Here is a 22,854-nt window from a genome sequence, read left to right as displayed (position 1 = left end):
ACAGACCCCAGTGCAGGAAGGGAGCTGTTTGCCATCCTCCTGCTTGCTCCCAGCTCCGTGGCCTGAGCTCAGCTCACCTTCATGCCAGCCTCCTGCTCTGTGTGCTGCCTCCAGGCTCCACTTCAGCAGCAGTTCCTTCCTGGGAAACACAGAGTACTGATGGCATCCTCAGCCCTGAGTTTCCACACACTGGGGCTGGCTTGGCTGCCAGGTTTGCCTCCCATACACCTTCACAAGCATCTTGTCATGCCCTGTGAAGCACAGAACGGCTCGGGTCTGACCTCACACATCATCTGCTCCAGCTCCACTGCCATGGGCAGGGACACCTCTCAACTAGACTTGGTTGCTCAAGGCCTCATCCTACCTGGCCTTGGACATCTTTCAGGGAAGGAGAGCATCCTCAACCTCCTTGGGCAGCCTGTTCCATTGTCTCACCACCTTCCCAATCAGGAACGTCTTCCTCAGCTCCAGGCTAACCTTGCTTTGCATCACCTTCAAACCATTCCCCCTTAGCCTGTCTCTAGACACCCTCTGCAGCCTTCCTGTAGGTTCCCTTCAGGTTACTGAAAGGCAGCTCTCAGGTCCCCATGGAGAAGAAGCTTGCTTCCACTCCCATCCATGTTCCAGTTCAGTGTTAGCCTTACAGGCTGTCATTGCTGGTACAGGGATGGTGTTGCAAGCCCCAGCCTCACAAAGCTCCAGTGCAGTCAGTGCAGGAGTGACTCCAAGCATCACCTGCAGCAACATGCTACACAAGGGAACCATCACTAACTGAAGCTTCAGAGAATGACCAACCCCCTCTGAAAGTGCAGGAGTGAGTCCAAGCATCACCTGCAGCAACATGCTACATAAGGGAACCATCACTAAATGAAGCTTCAGAGAATGACCAACCCCCTCTGAAAGGCCTACCTACCTGGTAGCTTCACCTTTCTTTTCCTCCAGGCTAAGTATTTACAGGTATTTAAACTTGGAGCTTCATTCCCACTTCAGAACTGTCAAGGATCAGGACTGGACTGGCTGCTGAAGACGAGACAGATGCTCTCAAACCAGGACAAGACCCAGCCCAGCAGATGATATATCAGGGGTGCCCCAGGTGGCCAAGAGAGCCAGTGGCATCCTGGCCTGCATCAGGAATGGTGTGGCCAGCAGGAGCAGGGAGGTCATTCTGCCCCTGTACTCTGCACTGGTTAGACCACACCTTGAGTGCTGTGTTCAGTTCTGGGCCCCCCAGTTTAGGAGGGACATTGAGATGCTTGAGCATGTCCAGAGAAGGGCAACGAGGCTGGGGAGAGGCCCTGAGCACAGCCCTACGAGGAGAGGCTGAGGGAGCTGGGATTGGTTAGCCTGGAGAAGAGGAGGCTCAGGGGTGACCTTATTGCTGTCTACAACTACCTGAGGGGAGGTTGTGGCCAGGAGGAGGTTGCTCTCTTCTCTCAGGTGGCCAGCACCAGAAGGAGAGGACACAGCCTCAGGCTGTGCCAGGGGAGATTTAGGCTGGAGGTGAGGAGAAAGTTCTTCCCTGAGAGAGTCATTGGACACTGGAATGGGCTGCCCGGGGAGGTGGTGGAGTCGCCATCCCTGGAGCTGTTCAAGGCAGGACTGGACGTGGCACTCGGTGCCATGGTCTGGCCTTGAGCTCTGTGCTAAAGGGTTGGACTTGATGATCTGTGAGGTCTCTTCCAACCCTGATGATACTGTGATACTATGAAGGGAAGCAACAAACCAAAAGAGTAGCCAAGAATTCCTTCCCAGTCTGCAGAGGAAGTTTTACAGGGCATTAGCACACTCACTTACAAAGAGGGACACACTTTGGATGAGATTCTCGCCTCCAGACCTGAGCCCAGTACACACCAGGACGCTGAAGGTGACACAAAAGCAGGCAATGTGCTCTGTTCAGTGCTGCCACACTGCAGTCCTGTGCCAGCCTGCAGTGCTGGCAGCAGCCTGGCTCTCCCGTGACACCGTTCCCACGTGCTGATGTCACCTCTCCCTCCCGCAGGCACGGCAGGGAACACATCCAACTCTCTACACCCTCCACAAATGCTTCTGCAAGCAAAGGGAAGGGCAGAGCCTGCAGCTCCTCCTCCTCCTCCTCTTACTGGCACTGCCAGCTTGAAACGCTGAAACTAAACCCACAGAAACAGGATTAACACTTGGCAGCAGCTTTGTGTCTCCTCTGCTTTGTGTCTGCCCAGACACCTCCAAGAAGAGACTCACAAACTGATAACAAAACAGCTGCACTCTGCAACCAGAGCACAGACAGCCCAGCACCAAACCTGACAATTCCCACTGCACAGAGCCTGCCAGGAACTATCTGGGTGTCCTGCCATGCCAAAAACATTGCTAGATGGTTTTGTTTCCAGCTCTCTTTCACTTCCCTCCTTGCCTCTTGTCGAGCAGGAACATTAGGGTCTCTCATCAGTTATTTTCAGAGGAACATTAGGGTCCTCCTGGAGGCATTACTGAAACAGAAGAATAGTGAAGAGGTGATTGGCTACAAGCAGCAGGGCTCCACTGAGGGCAAATCCTGCCTGGCAAAGCTGGTGCCTTCTGGGAACAGCTCACACCATGAAGAGATGAGGTGAGGGCAGCTGATGGCATTGACCTGGCCCTGAGCAGGGCCTCTGCCACTGTCCCACACCACATCCTGGTCCCCAGGCTGGTGACACATGGCTCTGGTGGGTGCACCACTGGATGGGCACACAACTGGCTGGAAGGCTGCACCCAGAGAGTGGCTGTCAATGGCTCCATGGCCAAGTGCAGGCCAGGGACAAGCAGAGCCCCTCAGGGATCAGGCCTGGCACCAGGCTTGGTCAGCATCTCTGTGGGTGCCATGGGCAGAGGCACTGAGTGCAGCCTCAGCAAGTTTGCTGCCCACACCAAGCTGTGTGGGGCAGCAGCCAGGCTGGAGGGCAGGATCCATGCAGAGGGAGCTGGGCAGGCTGCAGAGGTGGGCACAAGCCAAGCTCAGGAGGTCCAACAAGAGCAAGGGCAAGGTCCTGCAGCTGGCTGGAGGCAATGGCAAGCAGCAATCCAGGCTGGGCAGTGCCAGGCTGGAGAGCAGCCCTGAGGAGAGGCACTTGGGGGTGCTGCTGGAGGAGAAGCTGCACAGGAGCCAGCAGTGAGCACTTGCAGCCCAGAAAGCCAAGCAGAGGCTGGGCTGCAGCAGCAGCAGTGTGGCCAGCAGGGCCAGGGAGGGGATTCTGCCCCTCTGCTCTGCTCTGCTGAGAGCCCACCTGGAGTGCTGCATCCAGCTCTGGAGCCCCTGGGCCAAGAGGGCTGTGGAGATGCTGGAGAGTGTCCAGAGCAGGGCCAGGAGGATGCTGAGAGGCTGCAGCAGCTCTGCTGTGAGCACAGCCTGAAAGAGTTGGGGCTGTGCAGGCTGCAGCAGAGGAGGCTCCCAGGGGACCTTCTTGTGGCCTGCCAGGATCTGAAGGGGGCTCCAAAAAAGCTGGGGAGGGACTTTGGAGGCTGTGAGGGAGTGCCAGGAGTGGGGGGAATGGAGCAAAGGTGGAGGTGGGGAGAGTGAGGCTGGAGGGGAGGAGGAAGTTGTTGAGCAGGAGAGTGGTGAGAGGCTGGAATGGGTTGCCCAGGGAGGGGGTTGAGGCCCCATGGCTGGAGGTGTTTGAGGCCAGGCTGGCTGAGGCTGTGGTCAGGCTGCTCTAGGGTAGGGTGTCCCTGGGCATGGCAGGGGGGTTGGCACTGCCTGCTCCTTGTGCTGCCTTCCAACCCTGCCTGATTCTATGATTAGGATTCACAAACAACTTTGCACCCTCTTGTTAACCCCCAGCTTTCCCCTCTGCCACGTACAGCACTGCAGCAGCCACGACTTCCACGCAGTTATTCAGCAGTGTGATGGTTTGGGTGCTACCTGCCCCCCACCTCCACTTTGGAAAATCACCCAGACTAGACTCAGAGGCTCTGGAAAATCAGAATGAAGCTTTGTATTTACAGCTTAGCACAATATAGAGGCAGGTTTTTACAATCCAGACAGAAATAGACAAGTCAAAAGGGCAATACAGACACACAGCAGCCCTCCCAGAAACCAGCCTCCCCAGGAGGGGCTCTCAACCACCCTTTCACCTTCCTCCCACCTCTAATCCTTACCCCAGGCTTTGCCTTGCTCCCAAGGTAGTTTGGAGGGTCAGCCAGGGGGGTTAGGAAGGAGAAGGATTAGTTAGCAAGTTAGGGAGAGAAGTGCCTGCAGCCCAAAGAGACTGAGAGCAACTCCCTTATCTATAGTTACGTTCTTGCTCTTATACCTCTCAGCAAGCCTATGAGTGCAGCAGACATCACCACCGTTCCCTTCTCACAGCCCATCATCTAATTCTTCTCACCAAAACATTCAAACTAGCACAAACAGCAAGCCTGGGGGTTGGAGTAGGTGACCTCTGGAGGTCCCTTCCAACCCAGACCATCCAAGGAACCCGCAGAACAAAAGCTGTGCTCCGCTTTGCGATACCAACCGAGGGATCTTACAAGCCATGGCAGGACTAATGACTCCAGCATCTTCTGGCAGCCTGTTCTGCTTTCACACAGCCTATCCCAGCACCTCTACTTGCAGCTCTCCCCTTCTCCCTGCAGTTGCATTCCAAGGTTTCAATGCAGGAAGGGCAGAGCGGTGTTAAGAAGAGGTGTTCAGGTTCATTAACTACGGAGGAAAACAGAGGAGGATGAAACTGAGCCAAAAGTGCCTGACACCAGCTCGGCCCAAGTGCAAGCAAGCCACTGAGGAGGGTGTCCAGCAGATCAAGGGAGGTTCTCCTCCTCCTCTACTCTGCCCTGCTGAAACTTCATCTTGAATACTGAGTTCAGTTTTGGGCTCCCCAGTTGCAGAGGGACAGGGATCTGCTGGAGAGGATCCAGCAGAGGGCTACGAGGATGAGGGGATAGGAGGGCACTGCCTGGTGAGGAGAGGCTGAGGGTCCTGGGGCTGCTTAGTCTGGAGAAGAGAAGACTGAGAGGGGATTGGATCAATGTTTATAAGTATATTAGGTCTGGGGGTCAGGAGAGGGAGACAGACTCTGCTCACTGCTCCCTGGCACAGGACAAGCAGCACTGGATGGAAGCTGCAGCACAGGAGGTTCCAGCTCAGCACAAGGAGGAACTTCTTGCCTGGAAGGGTCCCAGAGCCCTGGCACAGGCTGCCCAGAGAGGTTGTGGAGTCTCCTTCTCTGGAGCCTTTCAAGGCCTGTCTGGATGTGTTCCTGTGTGCCCTGAGCTGGATTGTGTGGTCCTGCTCTGGCAGGGGGGGTTGGACTGGATGCTCTCCTCGGGTCCCTTCCAAGCCCTAACATCCTAGAGTCCTATGATCCACTGGACCATTGCAGTGAAAATCCAGAGCTGAATATAAAACAAGCTGGAAGTTGCCTCCAAGTGCTGCAGTCTGTCAGTAAGACAAAGGTGTCTGAGCCAAACGTAAGAGAAGAGAGACATCAAGGGGGCCAAAACGATCAGAGACAGCTTCTACTTCCACGACAGTGTGGTGGGAGGTGCTGTGTCACAGCCATAAAAACACTACATCCATTCACAGAGTGGCAGGAGCATGAGGAGGAAACTTAGATTTCCACAGCTCAAAACAGCACAGTAAAGAAAAACACTAAATAAACCAAGACTTGTCTAGAAAGAACACTCAGCAATGCTTGGCTGGAAACTGAAACTGTATGAAAAGGAAATTTTCCAGGCCTGGAAACACAACGGTAAAGAAAACACTAAACAGAGCTTGTGCAGCAGGAACACTCCTCAATAGCTGGCTGTAAACCACAGGCACAATGTTCAGTAAGTGGGAGCTGGGGAAAAGCACCATTTCTTCTCTAAACTATATGGAGCCTAACTGAAGCACAAGCAGCAGGGCTCCACTGAGGGCAAATCCTGCCTGGCAAAGCTGGTGCCTCCTGTGAACAGCTCACACCATGAAGAGATGAGGGGAGAGCAGCTGATGGCATTGACCTGGCCCTGAGCAGGGCCTCTGCCACTGGCCCACACCACATCCTGGTCCCCAAGCTGGTGACACAGGGCTCTGGTGGGTGCACCACTGGATGGGCACAGAACTGGCTGGAAGGCTGCACCCAGAGAGTGGCTGTCAATGGCTCCATGGCCAAGTGCAGGCCAGGGACAAGCAGAGCCCCTCAGGAATCAGGCCTGGCACCAGGCTTGGTCAGCATCTCTGTGGGTGCCATGGGCAGAGGCACTGAGTGCAGCCTCAGCAGGTTTGCTGCCCACACCAAGCTGTGTGGTGCAGCAGCCAGGCTGGAGGGCAGGATCCATGCAGAGGGAGCTGGGCAGGCTGCAGAGGTGGGCACAAGCCAAGCTCAGGAGGTCCAACGAGACCAAGGGCAAGGTCCTGCAGATGGGGCAAGGCAATGGCAAGCAGCAATCCAGGCTGGGCAGTGCCAGGCTGGAGAGCAGCCCTGAGGAGAGGCACTTGGGGGTGCTGCTGGAGGAGAAGCTGCACAGGAGCCAGCAGTGAGCACTTGCAGCCCAGAAAGCCAAGCAGAGGCTGGGCTGCAGCAGCAGCAGTGTGGCCAGCAGGGCCAGGGAGGGGATTCTGCCCCTCTGCTCTGCTCTGCTGAGACCCCACCTGGAGTGCTGCATCCAGCTCTGGAGCCCCTGGGCCAAGAGGGCTGTGGAGATGCTGGAGAGTGTCCAGAGCAGGGCCAGGAGGATGCTGAGAGGCTGCCCATGGCAGCTCTGCTGTGAGCACAGGCTAAAAGAGTTGGGGCTGTGCAGGCTGGAGCAGAGGAGGCTCCCAGGGGACCTTCTGGTGGCCTTGCAGGGTCTGAAGGGGGCTCCAAAAAAGCTGGGGAGGGACTTTTGAGGCTGTGAGGGAGTGTCAGGAGTGGGGGGAATGGAGCAGAGCTGGAGGTGGGGAGAGTGAGGCTGGAGGGGAGGAGGAAGTTGTTGAGCAGGAGAGTGGTGAGAGGCTGGAATGGGTTGCCCAGGGAGGGGGTTGAGGCCCCATGGCTGGAGGTGTTTGAGGCCAGGCTGGCTGAGGCTGTGGTCAGGCTGCTCTAGAGTATGGTGTCCCTGGGCATGGCAGGGGGGTTGGCACTGGCTGAACCTCATGGTCCCTTCCAACCCTGCCTGGTTCTAGGATTCTAGAAGCATTTGAATAGACAAGAAATGTCACTTCAAGCTATACCAGCACAGACCTCCAAGTGCAGAATACCAGCAGCACCACATTATTCACCTCTGGGTCAACATTACCATCAGACACATGTCAAAAAAGCTAAAAGCACATCAAACAAGATACATTTACCAAAGAAGAATAATAATGGAAGACAACTCTGGTGGCTACTGACAGATGCTCTGACCCAGTGGCACACAACACGACAGCTTCAAGACGTCTAAAAAGAAGACATCGAATAAAAACAGAAGGCAAAGCAGAAGAACTCACATATACAAAGGGCAGGAAGCTGGGAACAAACACACTCTGAAGCTGGCCATAAACACAGCAAGATCCACTGCAACTGGGGTAACTTCATTAAGATCCTCAAGAATCACACAATGCCAAGTTGGAAGGGACCCCAAGGCTGAGGGAGCTGGGGGGGTGCAGCCTGCAGCAGAGGAGGCTCAGGGCAGAGCTCGTTGCTGCCTGCTGCTGCCTGCAGGGAGGCTGTAGCCAGCTGGGGTTGGGCTCTGCTGCCAGGCAGCCAGCAGCAGAAGAAGGGGACCCAGGCTCAAGCTGTGGCAGGGCAGGTCTGGGCTGGCTGTGAGGAGGAAGTTGTTGTCAGAGAGAGTGATTGGCACTGGAATGGGCTGCCCAGGGAGGTGGTGGAGTGGCTGTGGCTGGAGGTGTTGCAGCCAAGCCTGGCTGGGGCACTTAGTGCCATGGTCTGGTTGGTTGGGCAGGGCTGGGTGCTAGGTTGGGCTGGTTGAGCCTGGAGTTCTCCTCCAACCTGGTTGATTCTATTCTATTCTGTCTGGTCCAGGTCATAGTGTTGATAGGTAATAGTGCTGGCCCAGCACCCTGAGTCAAGCTGAGTCTTAAAACTGCCCAACTCAAGGCACTCCACCGCTTCCCCTTGGGAGGTGATTCCAATGCCTGCCTGTCCTCACCCTGAAAAATCTTCTGTCACAGTAGCCTACCTAAAACCCCCTTTGTCAGAGGACTGAAGTAGTGTGAAGTTTAATCACAGAACAGCATTTCCACTTGTAGCAGCCCTCTGGACAAAACTGCATGGCTAGAGGATACCAAAATCATCCCGCGGCTGCGCTTCGATGAGACAGAAATGAATCACCCAAACTCACACCAGCAAAAGCAAGTCACCAACATGAGCCAACACCTAGCTAATGGCCTAAGCAAAGGAGAAAGGGATAAACACTTGCACATGAAGAAATCCAGCACGAGTGGAGCATGGGAACGTCTTCAGTGCTGATGAGCACCCAGTCAGACAGTGAGCATCGGTACCAGGTCAGCAGCACAAACTGCTTCACATCAAAGAGAATCGCTGTTAACAGGCACAGAAGGAAGCAGCGTGAAGGAAAAGAGCTCTAACATGCAAGTCACTGCTTCCAGAGCAGCTCACCCACACAACAGTTTTTTCCCTTACTCACTGCGAGAAGCAGAAGGCGAGAGGCAGAGGAAGAACAGAGCACAGCCACGCCACGGATCAGCAGTGGGTTCCCTCCTGAGAACGCCACGCTGGGTCCTGGTCTCATCCCAGCAGCAAAGCAAAGCTCAGCTGGCAGCGTTCCCAGGCTAGCAATGAGAATCAGTGCTCACAGGATCACAGAGTCACAGTATCACCAAGGTTGGAAGAGACCTCATCAAGTCCAACCCTTTACCACAGAGCTCCAGGCCAGACCATGGCACCAAGTGCCACGTCCAGTCCTGCCTTGAACAGCTCCAGGGACGGCGACTCCACCACCTCCCCGGGCAGCCCATTCCAGTGTCCAATGACTCTCTCTCAGGGAAGAACTTTCTCCTCACCTCCAGCCTAAATCTCCCCTGGCACAGCCTGAGGCTGTGTCCTCTTGTTCTGGTGCTGGCCACCTGAGAGAAGAGAGCAACCTCCTCCTGGCCACAACCACCCCTCAGGTAGTTGTAGACAGCAATAAGGTCTGCCCTGAGCCTCCTCTTCTCCAGGCTAACCAATCCCAGCTCCCTCAGCCTCTCCTCGTAGGGCTGTGCTCAAGGCCTCTCCCCAGCCTCGTTGCCCTTCTCTGGACACGCTCAAGCATCTCAATGTCCCTCCTAAACTGGGGGGGGCAGAACCAAACACAGTACTCAATCATCAGGGTTCAAAGAGATTCCAAGGGTCACCTCTTTCCAAATCTCTGCCCATGGGCAAGGACACTTCACACTAGATGGGGTTGCTCAGAGCCCCATCCAGCCTGGCCTCAAAAACTTCCAGGGATGAGGAATGCCACTGAAGAAACACCTACCCAAGCACATGGAGCCCAGCAAGTTCCTGGGTTAGAGATGAGGGTGTGATTTTTCTGCCAACACATCCAGTCCCTGTCGAGCATCCCAAAGCATCCAGGAGCAATGGGTGAAGAGCTATTGCCTAGTTACAGCATGCAAAACTAAACCCTTCCTGCTCTGCAGTTATTTACTCCTTAACCTGACCATTAAAGAGACATTAAATATTCTTTATTGAATTTAAACATTAAATCTCTTTGTTCCCTACACAACTCAAATGAGGACATCCCCCTGGGAGTGGGCACTGGTGAGGCCACACCTCAAGTACTGGGCTTAGTTTTGAGCCCCTCGCTACAAGAAGGACATTGAGGTGCTGGAGCAGGTCCAGAGAAGGGCAAAGCTGGTGAAGGGTCTAAAGAACAAGAGGAGGAGTCTGGAGAAGCTTTGGTAAGTGGCTGAAGCAACAAGGTTCATTCAGCCTTGAGAAAGGGAGGCTCAAGGGAGACCTTCTCACTCTCCACAACTGCCTGGAAGGAGCTTGGAGCAAAGTGGGACTCGGAGGCTTCTCTTAAGCAACAGGACAAGAGCAAACAGCCTCAAGCTCTGCCAGGGGAGGTTTAGGTTGGACACTAAGGGAAAATCTCTTCCCCAACAGGGTTGTCAAGCCCTGGAACAGGCTGCCCAGGGCAGTGGAGGAGTCATCAGGGGAGACCTTCTCACTCTTTACACTCCCTGGAAGGAGCTTGGAGCAAAGTGGGACCCGGGGACTTCTCTTAAGCAACAGGACAAGAGGAAACAGCCTCAAGCTCTGCCAGGGGAGGTTTAGGTTGGACACCAAGGGAAAATCTCTTCCCCAACAGGGTTGTCAAGCCCTGGAACACACTGCCCAGGGCAGTGCAGAAGTCATCAGGGGAGACCTTCTCACTCTTTACACTCCCTGGAAGGAGCTTGGAGCAAAGTGGGACTCGGAGGTTTCTCTTAAGCAACAGGACAAGAGGAAACAGCCTCAAGCTCTGACAGGGGAGGTTTAGGTTGGACACTAAGGGAAAATCTCTTCCCCAACAGGGTTGTCAAGACTTGGAACACGCTGCCCAGGGCAGTGGAGGAGTCACCATCCCTGGAGGGATATAAAATCATGCAGAGGTGGTGACCTGGCAGTGCTGGATTAGCAGCTGGACTCAAAGGTCTCTTCCAAGTAAAATGATTCTATCTCATGGCTGTTAACATCCTCCACACAACTACCCAAACACTCAAGGAAGTTGAACAGCAGGACACTGCCAGTCCCTTCACTCCCTTTGGTAAGAGTAGCTCTAATAAAAGATAAATAAAGCTGGTTCAAGGGATGTGAAAAGGATCTGCCATAAGCTGGCAGCCTGCTTGCTTTGTAAAATGAAACACTTGCTTCTGCATGAATATTGAATGATTAAAAAAGGTAAAAACACTAAAAATCACTTGAAGCACCCAAAAGCAGGCCAAGCCAGGGCTGCCATTTCCCTGCAGAGCTCTGCACCTCCACACACCCCAACTCTGCTTATCTGTTTCTGTGGAATTAATCAGGATCACCACTTTCATCCTGCCAATTTAACTGCAGAATGCAATCGATAGCATCCAATCAGTAAAATATGACTCTGGTTTCCACAGCACTGAGCCATTTTCTCTGTTAAGGGCTGCTTTGCCCTTAGATTTTTAAAGATCAATAGCCTCTGAGCACTGTTCTGAACTATTCCAGGGGTAGAGACCTATTGCAGCCCCCTGGATTCCAGAGACAGCACCCACACCAAGGAAGCATCACCTGGGCTGAATTTTGAGGTGATTCAGAGCTTGGACAAGCTCTTCACGCTCATCCAAAAGGAAGGAAACCTGCTCTGCACCCAGGACTCAAGATGAATGCCATGGAAGGGCAACAAAGGTGGGGAATGGGCTGGAGAACAGGACTGGGGAGGAGCAGCTGAGGGAGCTGGGGGTGTTCAGTCCGGAGAAGAAAAGGCTGAGGGCAGACCTCATAGCTCTCTAAAGCTCCCTGAGAGGAGGTTGGAATGAGGTGGGGTTGGTCTCTTCTCCCTAGTGTCAGATGACAGAATGAGAGGACACAGCCTGAAATTGTGGCAGAGGATCAGGTTGGAGATGAGGAAACATTTCTTTGCTGCAAGGGATTGGCAGAGGCTGCTCAGGGAGGTGGTGGAATCCCCATCCCTGGACGTGCTCAAGAAACCTGTGGCCATGGCACTTGGGGTCATGGTTTGATGGCCACAGTGGTGTTAGCTTACTGGTTGGACTGGATGATCTTGGGAGGCCTTTTCCAACCTAAACAATTCCATGATTCTATGAAGCTGCCATCTTGGCCCTGCAGCCAGCTGAATTCTGGCACTGAAACCCATGAAAATCCCTACAAATGGGTGAAACAGAAGCAGAATGAAGCCTCACTTCCACTGCTGGACACCAGAACAGCTTCCCTGTGGGAAATGAGCACTAATTGCTTACCAGTGAGAGTCTGAAGTTCTACCTCCTCACAGACAATGCAAAGTGAAACGGGTAAAATCCTGCACATAAAAGCCCTGCACGTTTGGAATAGTCAGCAACAAACATCAGCACACAGCAACACTTCCATGCCAAAGTAGTGATGGCACAAAAATGTCCCTTCAAAGCCTCTATCAGACTCAGGCCAGGCTGCTGTTGCACAAGTTCAAAGGGTTTATAGTTTGAAAGCAAAGGGTAGCAAACCAATTGTGTTGCTTTTGTGTATTTTCTTAACTCCCACAACTTCCACTGTGGTTTCCTATTGCCCTCCTCCTCTTGGCAATGCATTGAGCTGGAGTCAGGTACCTAACACTGCTGTCAGCTCTCTCTGAAAAGCTTTGGTTGAAGGTTAATGTGCTCCAAGTGACAAGGAACAACCAAACAGCCTCATTTTTATACAGAGACATCTACTGCAAGTAACCGAAATTGCTTTGCTAAGTTAGCAGGAGGCAACTAAGCCAAGCGATTGTTTTTCAAACTTATCTACTAAAAATGATCATTTTTGTTTGCTGTTTTTCCCCATGATATTGGGCACAAGACTTGCAGTTCTTCAACTGAAGTGCTAGCTACCAAGATGACTAACAAACCAAACACAGGCTGCAAAAGCCACACGCAACTTAGGCACCTCCAGCTAAGGTCAAGCGAGAGCGCAGCGCCACAAGCCATGCTGACAGGCACCACGACTCGTGGGTTAGTGGAACAACAGCAGTTCACCCTCACCAAAACCACGCTCCAGCATCTGCCCAGCTCCTCACTGCTGCTGTTCACACAGGTGCAGAGGCAGCTGGGCCTCCTCTGCACATCGCAGGAGCTATAGGAGCGATCAAACCACTGCATGGGGTCAGAGGCAACACCCAGGGTGCAGGGGGCTGACTAGGACCAGCTGGAGCCCCGTGCCGAAGCGACTTGGGATGTAACTGAGCCCCATCTATTTCCACTCTATTTTTAACCTGGGATATATTTAGAAATAATGGAGAAGTGCACACAAACCAGAAACAAATCATGACCTTGTGTTTCTAAGGAGCCCAGAGGAGCCACGCTCCCACCCTCTGCCGCTTCCCATACACCGCCTGCACCCCTCCACAGCAGCACACACTGCACCAGCGCTCTGCAAGCAACACGCTGCTCAGAAGACCAGTTTGGGGAGCCTTGTGCAGATTCCATGTCACCAACTTGTGCAGCTCCCATGCCACCACCTCGGGCAGCTCCCATGCCACCAACTTGTGCAGCTCCCATGCCACCACCTCGGGCAGCTCCCATGCCACCACCCAGCTTAACCTTCTAACCACAGCGCACACATCGACCCCCAAAGGCTTCAAGAGCAATTCCAGGGACTCCAAGAACACCAAACCCTCCCAGTTGTGAATATCCTGATTTACAACCTTATTAGTGCATACAGGTTGCCACAGCTGTGCTACTAGGAATTACAAGCGACACTAATCTCAATTTCATAGCATCAAAGAATTGTCAGGGCTGGAAGGGACCTCAAGCATCATCCAGCTCCAACCCCTGATGCCATAGGCAGGGACACCTCACGCTAGATCAAGTTGTTCAAAGTCACATCCAGCCTGGCCTTAAAAACCTTCCAGGGATGAGGCTTCCACCACCTCCTCATTCTTAATAATGCAATCCTGCAGAGATCAAAGTTTTTACTTTCATCTCAGGTCAGTTTCAAACAGTTCCAAGAGGCAAGATTTACTCAACGCTTGTTCCTTACTGCTGATTTTGGGGGAGGTTAGGACTACTCCTAAGTGAAGTGATTACCCTAATTCTGAAATCAGCATCTTTTACTCTGTTTGCAAAGCAAGCAATCAGGCTAGGAAACACACTGGTGTTTTAGAGATACACAAACCAAGTGAATCACACAGATTTCCCCTAGAATAATTCAGCCACACTCGTCTCTTCCTTAGAGAGCAATGACTGGCTATTTATAGCTGGCATCAGATGTCACTCACACAGCTACAAAGAACATGGGCTTCCAAATCTCTAACTTTTGCTGCTTTGTGTCATCTCTACAAACACCAAAAGGCTGGGGGGGGGGGGGGAGAGGGGGTGATGTGTGTTTTTGCATTAAAAGCCTGCCGCTGTGGACACAGCAGCCTACAGCCTCCACAAGCCAGGCCACCAGTCTCACAGCTAAACCTCCACCTGGACCTAGAACCTGGTGTTCCCCTGCCTCTCCAGTCCTTTACATCACAGTACCACAGTATCACCAAGGTTGGAAGAGACCTCACAGAGCATCAAGTCCAACCCTTTAGCACAGAGCTCAAGGCTAGACTATGGCACCAAGTGCCACGTCCAATCCTGCCTTGAACAGCTCCAGGGACGGCGACTCCACCACCTCCCCGGGCAGCCCATTCCAGTGCCCAATGACTCTCTCAGGGAAGAACTTTCTCCTCACCTCCAGCCTAAATCTCCCCTGGCACAGCCTGAGGCTGTGTCCTCTCCTTCTGGTGCTGGCCACCTGAGAGAAGAGAGCAACCTCCTCCTGGCCACAACCTCCCCTCAGGTAGTTGTAGACAGCAATAAGGTCTGCCCTGAGCCTCCTCTTCTCCAGGCTAACCAATCCCAGCTCCCTCAGCCTCTCCTCGTAGGGCTGTGCTCAAGGCCTCTCCCCAGCCTCCTCGCCCTTCTCTAGACACGCTCAAGCATCTCAATGTCCCTCCTAAACTGGGGGGCCCAGAACTGAACACAGCACTCAAGGTGTGGTCTAACCAGTGCAGAGTACAGGGGCAGAATGACCTCCCTGCTCCTGCTGGCCACACCATTACTGATGCAGGCCAGGATGCCACTGGCTCTCTTGGCCACCTGGGCACACAGGTGGTTTTATTTCGCCCGTTTCAGCGCATCGCTGACTTAATTCGCACCTTTGGCTGAAGCAGATAAAACTTCACCTACCAATGTGATTCCCCCAAGCCATAAAGGGCTTTTATTTTCCTTTCCCAAGCAGCAGGACTGTAGCTACAGTGAGCTGTCAGCAGAGCAGTAAATACTGACAAAGAACCATCACGTGGCAAGCGCTCACACATCGAACCGAGAACGTAGTAACTTATCTGTTACACACACTCTGGAGATCTTTGAATCCAAGCACAGCGCTTATCACCAGGGAAAAAGGAATCTGCTTCATACCAGGAACCTGCAAAGCTTCTACAGAGGGAATAAACTCTGCTGCCTGTCAACAGGAGTCAGCCTGCATGGTTACGACCAGGGGTATCCAAGCTGAGAACAACCTTTCTGCCTAACGTAATCTGAAACAGGGTAATTACATCATTCTAAATCACTTTAACCGCTCTCACTTTGCCAAGCTGCTACAAACCAGCAGGTTGGGGTGGGTTGGGGTTTTTGGCCAACCCCTACTTGCACAAAGCTTGCTTTTTAAAAGATCATCTTACAGGGGAGTACAGAAAACAAAACGACCACCCCCCCAAAAAGAAAGAAAAAGAGCAAAATAAAATCCCAGCCTTCAAGATTGAGGATTTTCTTTCAAGCTCTCTACCAGTCACTGATCGGGGGGGGGGAGGGGGAGGAAGGAAAAGAGTAAAAAAGTAACTTTTAATTCGGTTTTAAAGGCGACGCTTTGCAAAGCCAGCAGCTAAGGTTTACTGCTAAACTAGGGAGCTCCCTCCAGCATTAAAGGGGCTCTCAGAAGAAAGCCTCCTGGGCTGCGCACCGTGCTTCATCTGGAGGAGATTACGGCTTTGGTAGCCTATAAAGAACCAGGATTCAATAACGGATCGTTAAAGGTAACAATGGTAAAAGGTGTGAGAACCACAGCGGCTGAACCGCTGCCAGACCGCTCCTTTCTGGGCCACTGCGGCACAGTTTCCAGGCAAGTTCCCCTCTCTCTCCACAGGTTGCCTGCCATCTCCTCTCCTCCACAGGTTGCCTGCCATCTCCTCTCCTCCACAGGTTGCCTGCCATCTCCTCTCCTCCACAGGTTGCCTGCCATCTCCTCTCCTCCACAGGTTGCCTGCCATCTCCTCTCCACTCACGGTTCCCTCACCAGCTCCAAGCAACGCTCGCCAGGTCCGGAGGCTGAGCCCACCCCTGCTCATTCCGGGCGTGCTCCAGGCCGCGGTCGGCGCACAGGTGATCGAGGCTGCAGCAAGGGGACCCAGGTGCCTCTCGCCCCTCCCGGGCCAGGGGCCGGCAGCCTTCCCCACCCGCTTACGGAGGTGTGTAGTGGCCTCTGCTGGTGCGCGTTACCGCCGCCCACGCCGTCCCGGCTCCCGCAAACAGAGGGGACCCGGCAGCACCGGCAGTCGCCGCCGTTCGTCTCCCTCTTCCGAGCTCCCCCGGGCCGCCAGCCGCGCCGCGACGAGGCGCCCATCCGCTCCCCCGGCGGCTCGCCGAGCCCCGACGCGAGCCCCCTCGGTGCCCGCCGCCGCCGCCCCCGGCCGTTCTCTCACACCCCCCTCTTCACCGCGACGCCGCCGCCACCTCCTCGGCGCCCAGCGCCGCGGTTGTCAGGGTCTCGCCCGGCTCCTTACCTGCGAGAAGGCTTTGGGAGCTGCTCCGAGCGGCGGCGGCGATCGGGTCCGGCTGCCAGAGGATTAGGGCGATCCAGAGGGAACCGAGGAGGCGCCGGGCTCTCCCCGCCGCCATCTCTCCGCTCCCCGCGCCCGGCAGCCGGGCACCCAGCGCCAGCCCCTCCTCCCCCCCGGGGGGAGCTTCTCCTGCCTCGCCTGCCGGGGCGCGCTCCTCCGCCGGGCTGCGTCCCTGCGGCACTCCAAAGAGGCGGCCCTCAGCCAGGCGGCGGGGCTCGCACAGCCGCCCCGGAGCGCAGCCAGCGAGGAGGGCGGGCGGGAGCGGCCGGGCTCTACTCCATCGCGGGCCGGTCCCAGCGCCGGGCTCCGCCGCTGCCTCGCACGGAGCCGGAGGGGCGCTCGCTGCGCGCTCCTCCCCTCGCCCGCTCCCGCCCCCCCGCCCCGCACACACACTCGCGGGACCGCCCCCCGCCCGCGCATGCGCCCCGCGCGCCCCTCCCCTCCCGCCGCCGCCGGCCGGGCGGGGGTCCGCGCGCACGCGCTCCCGCCTCCCCCCACCCCCCCCCCCCCCGCTACACCCCCGCGCAGGTGTGCGCGCTCCCGCCCGGCCGCGCCTCTCACCGCGCCTGCGCAGCGGCCTGCGCCGCGCCCCCGCCCGCGGGAACGGCCGCGACGGGAGGGGGAGGGGGAGGTGGGAGCGCTGGAGGCAGTGCGGTGCGCCCAGGCCGCTGGGCTGGGGGCTAGAGGCATTGGGGCGCCCGCAGGCCGGGACCGCCGCTACTTCAGGTGGCCGACCCCCTTGGGCCAGTACCGCCGTCACTTAGGCGGTCACTCTCCTCAGCCTGGTACCGCCGGCCCTGGGGCCGCCGTGCCTTCGGGCGGTCAGTCCCCTCAGCCCGGTACCGCCGGCCCTGGGGCTGCCGTGCCTTCGGGCGGTCAGTCCCCTCAGCCTGGTACCGCCGGCCCTGGGGCCGCCGTGCCTTCGGGCGGTCAGTCCCCTCAGCCCGGTACCGCCGGCCCTGGGGCCGCCGTGCCTTCGGGCGGTCAGTCCCCTCAGCCCGGTACCGCCGGCCCTGGGGCCGCCGTGCTTCAGACTGGGGCCGCCGTGCCTTCGGGCGGTCAGTCCCCTCAGCCCGGTACCGCCGGCCCTGGGGCTGCCGTGTTTCAGGCTGGAGCCGCCGTGTCTTCGGGCGGTCAGTCCCCTCAGCCCGGTACCGCCGGCCCTGGGGCTGCCGTGCTTCAGGCTGGAGCCGCCGTGCCTTCGGGCGGTCAGTCCCCTCAGCCCGGTACCGCCGGCCCTGGGGCTGCCGTGTTTCAGGCTGGAGCCGCCGTTTCAGGCTGGAGCCGCCGTGCCTTCGGGCGGTCAGTCCCCTCAGCCTGGTACCGCCGGCCCTGGGGCTGCCGTGCCTTCGGGCGGTCAGTCCCCTCAGCCCGGTACCGCCGGCCCTGGGGCCGCCATGCCTTCGGGCGGTCAGTCCCCTCAGCCCGGTACCGCCGGCCCTGGGGCTGCTGTGCTTCAGACTGGGGCCGCCGTGCCTTCGGGCGGTCAGTCCCCCAGGAGGTCAGTCCCCTCTGACCGGGGCCGCTCTCCTGCGGCTGACACCGCCCGCCCCGCGGCGAGACCCGCAGGGGAGCCGAGCGGCGGCAGCGGGGAGGTGGCGGCAGCGGGGAGGTGGCGGCGGCAGCCACTGCCTCTCGGCTCGTTTCGGCGGCCTGTGGCTCCTCACACCGAAGAGAGCGATGCAGCCCAGCTCCCGCCCTTCAGTGAAACAGACTTCTCCTCTCCCCTCGCCGGGGCCCGGCGTAGCTGCAGGGTCTGTGTGTGTTGGCCGCGCACCAAGCGGCGCAAAAGCAAACCGTAAAGAGCCGATCTGGTTGTCCTTGGCAATGTGGCAGGGAGGAGGAGGAGGAGGAGGAGGAGGAGGAGGAGTAGCTGCGAAGCGCGTTGCTGGGAGCCGCCGGGGCGATGCGGCAGCCTCGCTTCCAGAGAGAAGGGAGAAATGGCACTGATGGTGCAAAAATAACTTGCAAAAACTTGTTTTCCTGCGGGAGGGAGGGGGGGGAGAGGAGGTGCTGCTCCGCTGCTCCGCTGGGGATGCTACCTTGGGTCATCAGCGCGTTGCTCAAACCGGAGGATAAATAAATGTGGAGGGGAGGCTAAACGCGCTTTAAAAAGGCAAATGAAATGTATTCTCGTCCTCCCGGGGGGAATTAGTTCTCCGCGGCATTTGCCATTCAGATCCGCGCCGTTCGAATGCTGCGGCGTTAGCAGCCGGCTGGTGGCTGCCGTATCCTTACAAAGGACACAATGAGGGCTATAAATACACCTTCTTCCTTCGTTAATCATATGAAGTGTACCCTGACGCTCCCCCCCCCGCCCCCCCTTTTCTCAGCTTGTTGCCCGCTGAATTATCTTTCTTTACAGCGAGCGCTCTACCCTCGCTCGGTTTATTACTAATTGAATCGTCTCTTGCAGCACATCAATTCTGTAGCACCGGGGCTGGGGAAGCGGTAACCGGGAGGTAACCGTACCCCTGGGGCACTGCGGGACGTGAAACACGGGTGCAGCCTCCCCCCCCCGCCCCGAAAATGTCCGTAGCGGAGAGCGATTGGAAAGGAAAGTAGTTTAGAACCCCCTGGTTCCAGCAAGAAGCAGGCGTTTAGGCTGGCGGCGACGCTCCCGCCGAGGCACTGCGGACCCCCGGCAGCAGCGTTTGCCTCCATCACCTCGCGGTGTGCGCGGCCAGCCTGCCCCTCCCGATGCGAGGCACCGCTGTATGCCCCTGGAATCATCCCTTGACCCGTCGGCATCCGCAGAGCTGGTTTGGTTTGGAGGCTTTCCGGCGAGGGAGGCTCCGCAGCGCAGCAGACACAGGTGTGCCTTCTGCTGCAGGCAGCGAGAGCTGCACGGCTAATTAAACGCTGACATGACTGCGGAGTACAGGTGGCTGAAGTCGTCCTCCCTGGGAAACCTGCTCCAGTCGCCTAGGATTTTGCACGTTGTCTCTGTCAGGAAACAGGGGGGAGGGGGGGGATGGCCCTCTGCTAAAAATCTCCCGGAGCGCTCTCACAAAGAGCAGTAATTACCTCCTCGGAAGGATGTTTGGGTTGCTCCGTACTAGGCTTGCCGACTTAGGCTGATATCTGATATGCCAGAAGGATTAACCAGCAACGAACTGTAATTTACACTGGAAATGGAAGCCCTGATTAAAAGGCAGGAGTGGTAGTGTAACTCCTGCTGAAGCTGGGTAGTAATTCCCATCGTAAAATCCTGCCTTCAGACACTCCTTACCAGTGTCAGACTAACCACTGTGCTGAAATGTAACCATCTGAACTTCATACCTCAGGTTAAATTACAAACATTTCTTCTTTCCTTTCCTTCTGTCCAGGATCTTGGAGCCTGCAAACAAGAATGGTCATTTTGCCAGAGGTGTTCCCTCCAAACCCACCGTGAAACACCTCACTGGAAATCCTGTTTGCTCTCGCCAGCCCTTCGTGGTTCTCCAGCAGTTCCCTTCTCAGCCAGCACCTCACAGCCCAAGGCTGTGGGGAGTCAGAGCTGGACTTGCAGTTCCAGTTCCCAGCTGCTCTGGACCATGCCAAGTGTGCAGGTAAGGAGGGTGAGCAGGGAACTCGTCCTTCCAGTCACGTAAATGCGGAGCAAGAACCTCCTTGAATAGCAGGCAGCAGGGACAAGAACTGGATCTGGGATGAGCAAGTTGGCAGGTCTGGAGAAAGACAGGGTCTCTGGGGTGGTGGAGAGGACCTGGGAGTTGGAAAGGGAAAGTGGGTGTGCCTGTGGGGAAGCATAGAGCAAAGCTCAGAAGCAAGAGTCTGGAAGCCAGCCAGTTGGGGAAGGCAGACTGTTGGGAGAAGGCAGTCTGTTGGGAGAAGCCTTGGAAACAGAGTGGGAATGGCAGAAAATTGGCAGGAGAGGGACATGCAAACCAGGAGGACGTGGGATGACTGAGGTCAGTGAGGTATCTGGCTTGAGGAGAACTTGCTGGGCAAAAGGGGTCAGAGAGGAGACCTGGGGCAGGGCAAAGATAGACCCCACCCCGAGAGCTTGGTGTAGGACACGGCAAGGGTGACAAGGAGAGAGGATTCCCTAGAGACAGCAAAGTACAAGTGCAGACAGAGACTGAGGAAGGGAGGCAGAGCAGAAAGGTCAGGATTTAGGAAGGTGGAGGAAGACCAACCTGGAAAACTGTCTTGTCTCTACTGGCAGCAGGTCCCTGAAGTACACCCAGAAAGCAGCCCGACCCCTTTGTGCGCTCAACACAGGCAAACCGTTCCTCACACAGGGTAAGCTGCCACACTGCTGAAGGCCTGCAGCCATGTCAACACCAGATTAAAGCTCTGAGAGTTTCTTTACCTTAATCTCTAAATGGAAGAGGAAGACACACACAACAAAACAGCAGTACTCAGGCTGCAAAGCAAAACACTCCCAAGACAGGAAACACCACAATAAAGCCTGCCGGCGCTAAAGGGTTAGCCTGGCTCTGATGCTGAGCCAAGCTCAAGGGACCATGGCAAGTGCCTAAGCACCTGCCACTGACTTTCTGGCATCCTGGGCTGGCTCAGGAGCAGTGTGGGCAGCAGGACAAGGGAGGTTCTTGTGCCCCTGTGCTCAGCACTGCTCAGTCCACCCCTGCAGTGCTGTGTCCAGCTCTGGGCTCCTGCATTGCAGAGAGATGTTGAGGTGCTGGAAGGTGTTTGGAGAAGGGCAGCAAGGCTGGGGAGGGGCCTGGAGCACAGCCCTGTGAGGAGAGGCTGAGGGAGCTGGGGGGGTGCAGCCTGCAGCAGAGGAGGCTCAGGGCAGAGCTGATTGCTGCCTGCAGCTGCCTGCAGGGAGGCTGTAGCCAGCTGGGGTTGGGCTCTGCTGCCAGGCAGCCAGCAGCAGAAGAAGGGGACCCAGGCTGAAGCTGTGGCAGGGCAGGTCTGGGCTGGCTGTTGTTAGGAAGTTCCTGGCAGAGAGAGTGATTGGCACTGGAATGGGCTGCCCAGGGAGGTGGTGGAGTCCCCATCCCTGGAGGTGTTCAAAAGCAGACTGGCAGGGGCACTTGGTGCCAAGGGTTAGTTAATTAGAAGGTGCTGGGTGCTAGGTTGGTCTCGATGAGCTCAACCCGGAGCTCAGGCCGGTTAATTCCGTGAGTCTGTGCTTCCTGTGCAGGTCAGACGTTGGCACTTTCTGTACCTGGCTGTGGCAGGTGCCAGCTGAGGAAAGGGCTGCAGCAAAAGGCTGCAGGGCTCCCGTGGGATGCAAAGCAGAGGCTCCCCAGCCACATGCAGCCTGCGCTTCCTGGGTGCCTGCTGCGACATTTCCAAGTCTGATCGGCAGAAGCGAAGAGCACTCCTGGATAGACCTGCAGCAAACGAGAGCTGCTTCAACTTTTGGCTAAATTAGATGCTTTGCCACGTCCTGTCTCCTGACAGAAGCAGGCTGTGAGTGTTTCTAATGCCACCTCTGAAATGAAAAGGTGTTTCCTGCTGTTCTGTCTGCATGCCCGAGTTCCTCGCCTGTGAAATAAGGGCAACCCCAGCAGCTCTGAGAAAACGAAGTTCCTGAAGCACTTGGATACCATAGTGATGATCAGCATGGAAAAGCCCAGGAGGAAGGGAATAAATCTGTCTGCAGAGCACTATTTGAATAGTGTGCAGTAAATAAAGCAGGGGCCACAGAGCCAAGGGCGAGGAGCAGAGCAGGGCCTGGTGTGCAGGAGGGGCGAGGCCGGGGAGCTGCTGCAGGAGCAGCTCGGCAGCTAATTAGAAGTAAACTCTCACCTTGCACAGGCACTAAAGGGACAAACTGCAGCTGCACAGGCAGCGTTTCTCAACTTGGGAGCCTCCTCCATTCAAGAAACAAACACCTTCGGGCTGCAAACTTGGAGCATGAGGAGGGTTTAGGCTGGAGATTAGGAAGAAGTTCCTGCTGGTGGGGGTGGTGAGGCACTAGACAGGTTACCCAAGGAGGTTGTGGATGCCCCATCCCTGGAAGTGTTCAAGACCAGGTTGGATGGGGCCTTGAATGACCTAGGCTAGTGGGAGGTGTTCCCTGGCCACGGTGGGAGGCTCAGAAGTAGATCACTCAGGTTGGAAAAGCCCCTCAGGATCACTACGTCCAACCTAGAACCCTACTCTACAATGTGCACCCAAAACCACATCCCCAGGCACTTTTAAATATATCTAGGGGTTGGTGACTCCACCACCTCCCTGCCTGACAAATGATCCTGACAGATGATCTCTAAGGTCCCTTCCAACCAAAATCATTCCAGGAATCTATGAATCTGTGGCATAACTGCAGGGGACAAAGCCTTGCATCCCTGTGCATCCTCTAGGAGGAAGGGATTCCAAAGGTTATCCAGTCCAACCCCCTCTGCAGTCAGCAGGGGCATCCTCCTCTAGATCAGGTTGCTAAGACCCCTGTCGAGCCTCACCTTAGATATCTCCAGGGATATGGCCTCAACCACCTCCCTGGGCAACCTG

General features: G+C 56.1%; 1 protein-coding gene and 1 long non-coding RNA gene across 10 annotated transcripts in view; one reads left to right on the top strand and one right to left on the bottom strand.

The window, feature by feature from the left end:
* The window catches only part of NEO1 (neogenin 1), a 311,645-nt gene extending 294,814 nt beyond the window's left edge, over window positions 1-16,831 (bottom strand). For all 8 annotated transcript variants that reach the window (XM_064157224.1, XM_064157230.1, XM_064157225.1 and 5 more), the window contains exon 1: window positions 16,372-16,831. In XM_064157224.1, the coding sequence (XP_064013294.1) occupies window positions 16,372-16,486 (115 nt within the window). In that variant the 5' untranslated portion in view covers window positions 16,487-16,831. The remainder of the gene's footprint in view (window positions 1-16,371) is intronic.
* Window positions 16,832-19,220: 2,389 nt separating this feature from the next.
* LOC135182791 (uncharacterized) lies at window positions 19,221-22,333 on the top strand. Of its 2 annotated transcripts, XR_010305314.1 has the most exons (4): window positions 19,221-19,243; window positions 19,758-19,979; window positions 20,597-20,673; window positions 21,542-22,333. It is a non-coding gene; the product is annotated as an uncharacterized LOC135182791 (long non-coding RNA). The 2 variants fall into 2 exon arrangements; XR_010305313.1 differs by lacking the exon at window positions 21,542-22,333 and having other exon boundaries at window positions 20,597-20,956.
* Window positions 22,334-22,854: the final 521 nt, after the last annotated feature.

Source organism: Pogoniulus pusillus, chromosome 17, assembly GCF_015220805.1.
Source record: "Pogoniulus pusillus isolate bPogPus1 chromosome 17, bPogPus1.pri, whole genome shotgun sequence".
Lineage (NCBI taxonomy): Eukaryota > Metazoa > Chordata > Aves > Piciformes > Lybiidae > Pogoniulus > Pogoniulus pusillus.
The sequence above is the reverse complement of the archived record's forward strand: the minus strand, read 5'-3'. Positions and strand labels throughout refer to the sequence as shown.